The sequence below is a fragment of the Macaca fascicularis genome, chromosome 11 (genome assembly GCF_037993035.2).
Source record: "Macaca fascicularis isolate 582-1 chromosome 11, T2T-MFA8v1.1".
NCBI lineage: Eukaryota > Metazoa > Chordata > Mammalia > Primates > Cercopithecidae > Macaca > Macaca fascicularis.
Window position 1 is genome coordinate 18784544 of NC_088385.1, and position 12698 is coordinate 18797241.

Here is a 12698-nt window from a genome sequence, read left to right on the forward strand (position 1 = left end):
CCTTTACCATCATTATTTATTTTGATACTCAGATAGTCCCAGATTTGGCCAGTGGGAGTATAACTGCTCACTGGGTTCACCTTGCCTGCTGCCTACAGAGAGCCAGTTTCTCAAGACAGGGAATTACAGTAGAGAAAGAGTAATTCATGCTGAGCCAGCTGTATGGCAGACCAGAATTTTATTCTTACTCAAGTCAGTCTCCCCGAGCATTTGGGGATCAGTTTTTAAGGACAACTTGGTGGGTTGTCAGTGATCTAGGAATGCTAATTGGTTGGGTAGGAGATGGAATCCTAGGGAATTGAACCTGTCCTCTTGTGCTCAGTTAGTTTCTGGGTAGGGGCCACAAGGTCGAATGAGCCAGTTTATCAATTTGGATGGTGCCAGCTGATCCATCAAGTGCAGGGCCTGCAAAATATCTCCAGCACTGATCTTAGGAGCAGTTTAGGGAGGGTTGGAATCTTGCAGCCCCCAGCTGCACGACTCTTAAGCCATAATTTCTAATCTTGTTAGTTCTACAAAGGCAGTCTAGTCCCCAGGCAGGAAGGAGGTTTGTTTTGGGAAAGCGCTGTTATTATCTTGTTTTAAACCATGAACTATCAACTAAGTTCCTCCCAAAGTTAGTTCAGCCTGTGCCCAGGAAGGACCAAGGACAGCTTAAAGGTGAGAAACAAGATGGAGTCAGTCAGGTTAGATCTCTTTTACTGTCTCAGTCATAATTTTGCAAAGACGGTTTCAGGAGCTGCTTCAAACTGGCTCCTCTATCCTTTTTATGTTCCCATCATTCTTTAGAAACTTCCTTGCTTTCTTGTAATAGATGTTTCAGGTGTATCTTTGACTTTGTCTGCTCCAGCTTTGGAATCAGTCATTTCTCCAAGGAGCTCTTCCTCCTTTTATTGATTAGTTGTATTTAGAAACCAAGATCTGGCTGCTAGGTATAACTCATTGTTATTCGGATGTTATTTTTCTAGGCCCTCTTATCAGACAGATCTAGTAAATACATGAACGTACACATATACACAGCACACACATAGAAACACACATTCATTTATATTTGTTTATCTGTATGTCAGTCTATAAATCTGTCTTAGAACTTACCACTTCACACTGATAACCTCTATTACACTCCAGCATTGCATGGTTTATTCTTACTTTCCCCTTCCATATTTATACCCCTTCTCTTGTCAGTGAGAAATCTTGCTCCCATTATCCATTATCTTCAGTATATTCATCTTTTTGATCAATATTTACCTAGTTGATCAATTGCTTTGTATTTGACAATCTCTAGAGCCTACGGGTTATCTTCCTGGCTCTACTTACCACGTCCTCCCCAACCCCTAGAATTTTCAGTCCTCGCTGGTAAGGACTTTCACTTTCCCCAGAGCTGACTGCACGTCCTCCTCACCTTGCCTCCACCCTGATGTGGCAACATGCAGGCTAAGAATTTCTCTAGGCCCCAGTGACATGGGGGCTAGGTTTCTCTTCACCTGCTTGGCAGTATGTGACTTGAGAAAATCCCTGCTCCCTCTTGTCTGTGGTTGAGAGCTCCCAAAGACAGAGTTCAGAATTATCTTTCTAAATCAACAAGAGGCTCTTTCATTTTAGTTATAACAGCTTAAACTTTTAGAGTAAGTCAACGTTTACCATCATTTTACATGTGCTTATTATTAAAGGTGGATCTGAAGGAAAAATGATTATCTTCCTAACCATTTTAATACTTTTATATTTATTGGCAGAATTTGAGAAGGGTTTGAGCTGTAAAAGTAAAGCTCTCCTATCTAATCTTGAGGAGAAAAATGAATCCCAAGTAACACAACTAATCAGCGGCCAAGCAAGGGCTGAAAAGTCCTGATTCAAAAATGCGAACTCTACTGTAGCACCATACTCTTGTTTTCTTCCCATCCAGGGGAGCTAAAAGAGCAATTTATAGATCATTTTTAGTGTATTATACAAAATTAAGTATCTTAGGTTTCTGAATTACCTTGGAACGTTTCATTTTATGCAGCTTTTTTACCCTAGAAGCATGAAAACCAGGTCTTAGGATTATAATGCCCATCTGTCAAGTGAGTAGTTTGAACTGGAAGGGAATTGACATCCCTTTAGGTTCTGAGTTTTGACGACTCTGTGGCTCGAAGCACTGCAGTGTATTTCCCTGAGAATATGTTGTAACTACAGTGAGTGTGCCTGTGCATGCATGTGTGTTATATGTGCTGGAATAGAGGCAGAAAATTTTGAGGAAATACAGTTTTATTCCACGTATGAAGGCATGACGAGTCCTTTCTGTAAGATTTGGGGCAGGTCATTCATCTCTCCATGTCTCACTTTTCCTTTTGAGATGGAGTTTCGCTCTTGTTGCCCAGGCTGAAGTGCAATTGCGCAATCTTGGCTCACTGCAACCTCTGTCTCCTGGGTTCAGGCGATCCTCCTGCTTCAGCCTCTCTAGTAACTGGGATTATAGGGGTCCACCACCACACCCTGCTAATTTTTTGTACTTTTTTAGTAGAGAAGGGGTTTCACCAGGTTGACCAGGCTGGTCTCGAACTCCTGACCTCAGGTGATCCACCTGCCTCAGTCTCCCAAAGTGCTGGGATTACAGGCGTGAGCCACTGTGCCTGGCCCACATCTTACTTTTCACATTGGAAACATGAAGGTAACTGAACTATCTCACAAGGGAATGGTTAAATGGTGTGTGGAGAACACTGAGCATTTTTGAGGGAATAAGCTTTGAAAACGTAGGGGATTTCTTATCCTTTAGAGTAATTATTCCTCATGCAAAATTTTTTGGAAAGGGCATCTGTTGAACTTAGTACTTCACTTGTAATTTCCTCTGCGTGTGTGGTCTAGCAGCAATTATAATAACCCCACACCCCACCATTGTCCTTTCCTATGAACATAGGGGAAAACCTGCTCATTCATTTTTCCATTGTTTGGCTTATTTATATTGAAAGGAAAGTGCCAGCTGAGTTTGTTAAAGGATATAATTTGAGATTGACTGGGTTACATTTCAGCCATCAAGCCACTTTGATTAGCATATGTCATTCATCTAGTTTCCAAGGTGTCTATCATGGTACTGTCAAAGTACTCAAAATGACCTAAACACTAATAATGCTTCTTTGTGGTTTCTATGGCTTGTGTTGGAGTGAAGTGGTCTATTTTTTCTTATATGTAAGATCGGCAAATTCTAGTTGTGCTTTCATAAGTATTAGGACAGTGCTTGCTTTTTTTTGTTGTTGTTGTTCATTATAGTTATTTTTGGGTTTTTGGAAGTGTATGAGAAAGAATGTGGGAAGCTGGTATTGAATGATTAAATGCCTACTAAATGCCTCGTTCTGTTCTAGCCACATGTATTATTTAATCGTCACAAAAATATGTGAGCAAACCGAGCCTCCCTAAGTAATTAGGCTTAGAGAAATTGAATAATTCCTAAATGTTTACACAAGTAGCAAGTAGCAAAAACTGTCTTATGTCAAGAGTCTGCTATTCAATGTAGCATGGGTTCTTAGCTTAAAAACAAACTTGTTTGTGATATATAGTAAACTTTTTTCCCCAGACTGTTTTTTAGGGGCCCAAAGAGATTTTATGTTCTTTAAGGAACATAGATCATGGTGTCCTCAGCTTTTGTAAGTCCCTCTGTAATCTGAGCCTGATAAGCACCGAGTAATAACAGTAACACCATCACTGCTGCCACCAGCAACTTTGAAAACAGGAACTGACATTCCTTGAGCATGAACAATGTGCGGGATATTGTCCTTATCTATTCATGTATGTTAACCTGTTTGATGCTCAAAATAACTCCGTGAGGTGTGCATACTTCTATCATTCCCATTTTGTAAATGAACGTGGGACAGGTTTAGAGTTAAGTAACTTACCCAAATCAAACAATAAACTAGTAGTAGAGTTGGGGTGTGAATCCATATACTCAGGAGAACCCACATTATTGTCTACAATACCATACGTCTTCAGTAAATATTCATGAGTTGAAGATGAACAAAACCAATTCTGATTAAGTGAAGCTGAAAGGGGATTTATTATATTAGAAAGACATAAAGCAGCTCACTGAATAAGGAGGAAGCCTTGCTTGGAAAAAAAGCAGGACCATGAGAGAATAAGGAGCAGAGGACACAGTCAGATTGTGCCACAGGAAGAGCGTGGTCCCAGGGCCACTGCTGGTGCTGCTCCTGCTGGCCAGCACAGGTACCACACTGTTGGCTGGTCGCTGGCCTCTGGGACACTGGACTTTTGGATCTCCTGCTATTGCTGATACCGCACTAATAAGGAAAATATCTAACTATTCTTTCATCTTTGCCTCACTGTGTAAGATTCAAAGGCCTGGGTAGAAGCAATCACTTGATAGAGCCCAGGTCACATTTTAAAAAGACCAGATTTGGTATAACTTTTGATGTAATTGTTCTAGTATATTTTGGGCAGAATGGTAACAAAGAAATGACAACTTTCCACCTGTTAAACCTTAAAGATTAAGATACTTTCTCAGAAAAACTTGACCCTATTATGTGGTAAAATAGGCCAGTAAAATGATTTTAGAAATTGGCAGTTAACGAATGAGAAGGCATTGGCTGCATATTTGTAAATCCAGTTATGTTGTAAGTGAGCACTTTTGGTTCATTCTGTTTGGATCATGGATTAAAGAGCATAACTTCCAAATGACTGAATCATAAAATACCTCTGGTTTTCCTGGTTAATTTTAACTATACTTCAAGAAATTCACTTGGCATCAGAAGGTAGTACTCTAGAAAAAGGATGATTTTTTTGGTTCACAAATATGGCTGTGATCAGTGTTTTAAGAATTTGTTTTACAGGCCAAAGTTCACTTTAACAACTGCTATAATAAAATACTTTCAAGCCTTGTCTGATGGCTCACTGATTGTAAGCAGTAATCCATACAACAGAACTTTGGTTACTGGAACTGGGTCAGGCCATGAAATAAGATTTGACTTTTATAACACAACACTTAGTGGAAATTCATTTTACTAGAATTCTGAACTTAATAATTAAACTTTTTGAGTGCTTATAACATGTCAGGCAGTATGCAAAGTACTTTGTATCTCTCTCTCTTATTCCTAGTAACCCTGTAAAGTAAATATTATTGACACCTTAAGAATGGAGCTGATGCTGAGAGAAATAACTTGCCAAAGGTCCCACAGGAAATGATGGAGTTGGGTTTTAAATCTGCATTTGTCTCACTCTAAAGCCAGCTTTTAATGACAACACTGTTTTGTGGAAGAAAATCATTAATTAAATCACAAGTTAACTTGGATTAGTGTTCTTGGATTTTTAGATCAGAAGATTTTCCTTGTCACTTGTTCTCAGAGAACAAGTTTCTTTTTTTAGATTCAATAACTCAAGAAATGTCATTCCATCCAATTCATTCTCTGAATTATAAGAATATATATATATTTTTGCTACATAGTCTATTACTATTTTTAACATTCTTATACAGGTTGTCACATTGAAGGCATAAGTAGGATGATTTTCTCCCAGGTTAGGTAGATGGGCAGGGTAAGGTAGGTGGTGTGGCATCTCAGATCAATCATCCCTAGTACTCAGAACTGCGCGTTACTAAGGATCTGTGAAAATAGTCTGTTCTTTATTGAAGAACCTTCTGTGGGTACCATCTCTCAGTGATAACAAACTTTCTAAACTGAGCATCTTGGAATAGAATATTTGCTTTCATTTCTCTTCATTTTTCACTTTTGAGCTTCAAGTTCATGTTTTCTAGGACTGAGAAGGCAAGGTTTATTTGGCCGTTACAACTCTTGTGGTTTGAACTGAGTTTGCTAACTTGAGACTAATTTTTCATTTTTTTATGTACTTTAGTAAGCCTGTGAATTACAGAACTCTCATTTTAGCTTTAAGAAATGCTTACCCCAACGCTTATTATGAATGTTTCCCTCCTGCTTGGTTTAGTCCATGTGCTTATAAAACTACTTCCTATGAAAGATTCTCAAATACAAAGGAAAGAAAAAGCCTTGATCCTGATACCATGGCAGTAGCCTGAGTTCAAGAAATGAAAGTGGCCAGCCTGATACAGGGTAAAAGCCAAAATCCACTGGTGTCATTGAAAAAAGACTTAAATAAGTTTTTAAAGATTTAATACCCATGATTTTGGTCTAATTTGCTTACTAAAATCCTGTTACCTTTCATATGAAATGTTACCTTGAATATGAAATATGAAATAAATCTGGGCACAATGTGGAACCCTCCAAAGCCAGATGTGGTCCTGGGGTCATGGGCTCAGGGGTTAATAGATTCAAGGCAGCATCTCTGAGCCTCCCTACAGATGGCTTTGTGCACATGCATCCAACACTACCTGGCCAGGCTCAACACTTTTTAGTCAGATATATAAACATACTCTGGCAGGCAGTGGGGCAAGCTGCTGTGTCTTTATTGTCATGAACATAACTCTCGAGAAAGGTGTGTTTTGTATTTCAACCAAAGAACCTATTACTTGTGAATGGAAGAATTAATGAGAACCTAAGATTTATTTTATTACTTTTCAAAGGGGTACACCACTGTATGTATAGTAGCTACATTTGTTTTTTGTTGGAAGCAACCATCATATGGACAAGACAGAAATTATTTATAATTTGCATGTCATTATGATATTTAAAAAGCTCTATGTCTCTGGACCTCAGGCCAGGGCTTAGAAACGGTTTCATGGTAGCAAACCAAGCATTCCTTGTAACAGGATGTGAACTGCAACAGAATGCTCCAGGCAATGTTAAATTGGGGTGATTTTTAGAAAGTGACAAATGTTTTATGTTTCCTAAATGTGAAATGGGTTCTACCAGCTCTAAACGGCTGCCAAGTTATGTTATCACTTGCCTGCTTTGTAACTGCCTCAATTATTTTCTTTCCCAGCCCTGTATGATGAGATTCGTCAGTTTCGCAAGGCCTGTGGGGAGGCTCATCTGAAAACTATATTAGCAACAGGAGAGCTTGGATCTCTTACTAATGTCTATAAAGCCAGTATGATAGCAATGATGGCAGGTAAGTGTTTTGTATTCAAATGATGTTTTCTATTGAATTGATGTTTTTAGGAGAAATTTAAGTAAGTGAAAGCATTTAGCTGTTATTAAACATGCTAACCACTTGGAATTTTTTTTGTAGGAGGAATCCGATATTTTGTAAAAACATGTCCAGTGTGAAGTGGTCAAAAACTCCTGGCTGTCTTCCACATTTTTTTTTTTTTTTGTGGCATTTCATTGCTGCACTATGCTTATAAGGCAGTAGATGGCTCTCTTGTTAGTGAATTGCCTTCTGTTTTATTCTTTGATTATTCACTCATCAACATATGTTAGACAGGAATTTCTTTAACTCTGACTTACTCCTCTCTGAATGTAAGCTTTTCATTTATCTCAGAGATATGTATCCATACTATCTGAGACAACCTCTGCCTTTGTTTGCGTTAATGTTTTAAAATTTAGTGCAGTATCATTGATTTTTATACTTTCAAATATGAGTTGACTTATTCTTTATCTCTGAACAGCAGGTCGATCCATTTAGACATCCACGCTTGCAGCCTAGGAGTCATGCTTGGTGCTTTCTTTTTCTCACCTCACATAAATCAGTGAATAAGCCTTGAGAGTTCTCTCTAGACCTCTTTGCTGTGTTTGACACGTCTTCCCTCCGTTCTAAGTGATGCTGTCTTAGGCCACCATCCTCCTCCACAGGGATTACTTCAGCTGTTCCCCGTCTTCTTGACTTTTTGTTCCCCTCCAATCTGTTCTCCACACTGTCGCCACAATTTTTTTTAATGCTAATTTTATTATGGTACTGCTTGCTTAAAATTCCTTCAGTTGTTTCCCTTCCTCTTCATGGTAAAATGTACATTCGTAGATTCTTATTTTAAAAAGGTCTTTCCTAAGACCCTGGCTGTGCCTCTGCCATCTCATTTTCCCATCACACCATGTTCTCCGGCCATGTAGAATTACTTGCAGTTCTCTGCAGATGGTGCCATCCAACCTTTTGAGTCTTTGTACGTTCTGTGTCTGCCTCCTGCCTGGAATGCCTTTTGCCCAAATAACTCAACATCTTTGGGTTCTGCACAGGTACCACCTTTTTCAGGAATTATTTCCCCTGATACTGCTTCTCCCCCTACTGTTTGGCTCATTATCTCCTCTGTGTGTCCCCACAGCATTCAGTTAAAAGCCCTGTCATATAACTTATCACATGACATTGTGATTGAGTGTTGAATTTCTAGGTGTCCTTCTAGGAGCCCTATATTTGGAGGAAGATACCTGGTTTCTCTGGTCTTGAATCTGGGCCAGCCATACTCTTAGGTACTTCTCGAGTGCTCTGTCAGGCCTAGCAGATCATTCCTTGGAACTCTACTGAAAATCAGCCTACTAGTCATCAGTGGTGTGGTTGGTCTGGTCACAGCTGCTGTATCTAGAAAATATCTGCACTTGTCATCTGAGAGCAAAATCTTGGAAAAACCTAAGGATGAGAAGGGATGGAACACTTTGAACAGCTGTTCGTCAGTGATGCTGGCATTTCAAAGCTTCATAGTAGAAGACTCACTGTGCCTCTTACGAACGTGGGAAAAGCCCCTTGGAGGCTACGTGGTGTGCAGGTAACCCCCCTTTTATGCTCCTTGCTAGCACAAGTGATTGTTAGCCCGGGTAACAAAGTAAAAGTTTGGAGACGAATAACAGCAGCCGCTTACAGTACATGCTTTGTGGTAGCCACACTGTTGGTTGTACTCATGAAGCTGAGGTACTCCTCAGGGTCACATCGGAGCCAATCTTGTGATATCTGTTACCCCAGCTGTTATCCTGGTCACAATGAAAGTGTATTCATTCTGGAGGTCAGCCAACCCTGTCCTAACCACAGCACCTACTACTCATGTGTCTGAAATTTATTCCCTCCAGTGGGTTCTTGGTCTCGCTGACTTCAAGAATAAAGTCGTGGACCCTCGCGGTGAGCGTTACAGCTCTTAAAGACGGTGTGTCCAGAGTTTGTTCCTTCAGATGTTCAGGTGTATCTGGAGTTTCTTCCTTTGGTGGGTTTGTGGTCTCGCTGACTTCAGGAGTGAAGCTGCAGACCTTTGCAGTGAATGTTACAGCTCTTAAAGTTGGTGCATCTGGAGTTGTTTGTTCCTCCCAGTGGGTTCGTGGTCTCGCTGACTTCAGGAGTGAAGCCACAGACCTTCGCAGTGAGTGTTATAACTTGTAAAGGTGGCACGTCCAGAGTTGTTTTCTCCTCCTGGTGGGTTCGTGGTCTTGCTGACTTCAGGAAGGAAGCCGCAGACCCTCACGGTGAGTGTTACAGCTCATAAAGCTAGTGCAGATGCAAAGAGTGAGCAGCAGCAAGATTTATTGTGAAGAGCAAAAGAACAAAGCTTCCACAGTGTGTAAGGGGACCCGAGCAGGTTGCCGCTGCTGGCTGGGGTGCCCAGCTTTTGTTCCCTTATTTGTCCCCGCCCATGTCCTGCTGATTGGTGTGCTTTTACAGAGTGCTGATTGGTGCATTTACAATCTTTTAGCTAGACACAGAGCACTGATTTGTGCATTTACAATCCTTTAGCTAGACGGAAATGTTCTCCAAGTCCCCACTCGACCCAGGAAGTCCAGCTGGCTTCACCTCTCCCACTCTAAATAGGATACCCCAACTGCTGTTGGGAATTGGGCGATGCCCGCTCTAACTACTTCCTGCTGGATGGGGGTGAAGAAGGGGCCCTGAAATTGTAGTGTCCTCCAGAGGAGAACTCTTTAGGCCAGTGAAAGGGCCAGCGGGTCAGTCCAGGGGTCCTTGGTAGAAGTTGTTAGTTGAGCTCATTTGGGGTTCCATTTGTAAGACTGTAGTTTGATGGCCTTGATTCTAGAGGAAACAAATTTGACAAGGAGGTTAAAAATAAAGGGCCCAAAGGTGAGTAATAGCAAGATGGCTGTCACAGGACCTAGAAAGGGGAGAAGCCATGTCGCCCAACTCCAGAGGTTGGTATAAGAGTTTGAAAGGCGATGTCTGATTTCAGAAACCTTTTCCTATAAATGTCGGGTGGTATCTCGTACTATCCCTGACTGGTTAGTGTAAAAACAACACTCTTCCCCTAAGAAGGTGCAGAATCCTCCTTTCTCAGCAGTGAAGAGGTCTAGGCCTTGGTGATTTTGGAGAGTCACTGCTGCCAAAGAGTCTATTTGGGATTGTAGAGTAAGAATAGATTTTGTTATTTCTTGCAAACTGTCTGGGGAATCCTTTGAGAGTGTGTGGTAGTAGGATAATACATGTTGCACTGTTAACTTTTAGCAAACTTTACTTTAGTTGAAAACTTTGTAAGTTTGGGATTTTAATTTTTCTTTGCTATTAATGAAACCTCGTTCAGTTCATATTAACTTAGAATTGGTATAGATGACTCCTTCCTGATTCTGTAAGTATTTTAAGATTTGGCTGAGTGCAAACAACTCGCAGGTTTGAGCAGATCAGTTATTAGGCAATTTTTCTAACTCTGCTTCTACAAGAGTTTCCTTATCAATTACTGAATACCCACTGTGTCTTTTTCCCTTAATTGCCTAGGAAGAACCATCTATTGTCCTGTCCTGAAGGGAATTCCTCCTAGATCTGGTCGGACCTTTGTATGGTAATGAATTCTGATTTAGATCCCGTGGTAGGAAACCTGCTGGGTTAAGGATTTTTGATAGGAAGGCTATGGGTTGTCAGTGGCCTCAGTGCTTTTGGGCTACACTCTTGTTTACACTGACAACAAGGTGGTGTTGGAGTGTTATAGGGTTACAGAGAAGACCTTCAATTATCAATTATAGGTTTTAAATTTACCCTGGTTTTTAAAGGAATAGGGTACACTGTTTTTTCTTTACCACTTCTATCTCTCTCTTTCTCTGTCTCTGATTTCTTCTTTGTCTGTCTCTCTCTTTCTCTCTGACTCCCTCTTTGTCTCTTCCTGTCTTTCCTTCTTTGACTTTCTGTCTCTCTGTCTCTTCCTCTCTCTGTCTCTCTTTGACTCTTTCTTTGTCTCTGTCTCTTCCTCTGTCTTCTTCTCTTTGTCTCTCTGTTTCTTCCTCTCTCTCTTTCCTTCTGTCTTTGACTTTGTCTCTCTTTCTCTGTCTATCTCTCTGTCTTTCCTCTCTGTTGGTTTTGGCAGTGTAAGACTGCCACCTCCTTGGGTTTTTGCACTGTGTGCAATAACTCCATGGTTTCCTTGTGATATTTAATGGGGGTTCCCCCCAGAGGGTAGGAACTCCCTTTCTTTCCATATTGCAGCATGGGCATGCAGGATTAGATAAACATACTTGCTATCTGTATATACATTTATTCTTCTTCCCTTTCCCAGTTCTAATGCTCGGGCAAGTGCCACTAGTTCTGCCAACTGGGCGCTGGTCCCTGGGGGAAGAGGCTTACTTTCAAGTACTGTTACTATGGCATAACCTGCCCTTCGTATCCCATTCTCCACAAATGAACTTCCATCGGTATATAGGTTAAGGTCAGGATTAACTAAGGGGACTTCTAAGAGATCCTCTCGGGTGGCATAAGTCTGGACTATAATTTGTTGGCAGTCATGCTCTGTTGGTTCCCCATCCTCTGGGAGAAAAGTGACAGGGTTGAGGGCCACACAAGTACATATTTGAAGCACTGCTCCCTCAAGGAGTAGTACCTGGTGTCTGAGCAGGTGGTAGTCTGAGAGCCATAAACTTCCTTTGGCACCTAGTATGCCATTTACATCATGAGTAGTCCAGACAGTGAGGTCCTTTCCTTGTATTATTTTGATAGCCTCTGACACTAAAGACAGCCACCCCCACAACTACCCATAAACAGTGAGGCCAGCCTTTTCTACTATATCAGTTTCCTTACTTAGGTATGCCACTGGTTATGGGGTTGTCCCACGAGTCTGAGTAAGGACACCAAGAGCTATTGCTGCTCTCTCTGTGACGTATAAAGAGAAGTTTTGTCCCATGGGAAGACTTAAGGCTGGAGCTTGAATTTGTTCCTTCCAGTGCCTAGACTTCAAGGTTGATTCCCTTCTCAAGCAGGGGACAACAAATGGGTAACTTGTTCCCCATATTCATGTAGATAATAGCTCCAGCCTTGGCTAATATATCCCTCCCTAAGACATAACAAGAAAGGCATGTGAAAAGAGAAAAGTCTCCCAATTACACCTGAGGAGGTGGGAGAAATACCTGGTTACAGGCTGTCCTAGGATTCCTTGGTTGGTAACGGACCTTGAGGACAGTTGTCTGGGATAGGAGATTAACACTGAGAAGGCCAGGAGGAAGTCAATTTCCTGGCCCTCAATGGTTAAACGTACCCAGGGCTCAGTGAGGGTGATGACATGAGCTGGCGCTTGCCCTGGGCACCCTCAGTCCTGTTGTTGGATCATCTGGTTGTGGGCTTCTGGCCCAGAGAACCTTTGTCCTCTGAGGCAGTGCACCTTCCAGTGATTGCCTCGGCATAGTGGACATGGGCGAGGGGGCAACTTCTCATTGGACAATCTTTTTTAAAGTGTCCTTGCAAACCACACTGATAACAAGCCCCACCAGGTGATTGGCCTGCTCCATTTTCTGTCTTCTTTGAACCACCAAGGTTTGTATGTCTGAGGGCCATGACTAAGGCTGTGGTCTTTCTCTGATCTTACTTTTCCTTTTCCACCTGTTCCTCTTGGTCCCTATTATAGAACACTGAGGTTGCCAGGTTTAACAATGCCTCCACACAAGTATACATATGTAACAAAC

The 12698-nt window shown here is 41.4% G+C and overlaps 1 protein-coding gene and 1 long non-coding RNA gene across 6 annotated transcripts in view; one reads left to right on the forward strand and one right to left on the reverse strand.

Moving 5' to 3' along the window:
* Positions 1 to 12698, reverse strand: part of LOC135966177 (uncharacterized) — a 151456-nt gene that overhangs the window by 65144 nt on the left and 73614 nt on the right. The gene's annotated exons all lie outside the window — the stretch shown is intronic.
* The window catches only part of DERA (deoxyribose-phosphate aldolase), a 129018-nt gene that overhangs the window by 57201 nt on the left and 59119 nt on the right, over positions 1 to 12698 (forward strand). For 3 of the 5 annotated variants that reach the window (XR_010579300.2, XM_074006328.1, XM_005570251.5), the window contains exon 6: positions 6877 to 7005. The exons of 1 other annotated variant lie outside the window; for it this stretch is intronic. Coding sequence is in view for 3 of the 4 variants with exons in the window: in XM_074006328.1 (XP_073862429.1) it covers positions 6877 to 7005 (129 nt within the window). In the remaining variant the exon portion in view is untranslated. Of the gene's footprint in view, positions 1 to 6876; positions 7006 to 7125; positions 9843 to 12698 lie in introns of those variants that run through there. One more of the 5 variants, XM_074006329.1, reaches the window with a different exon arrangement.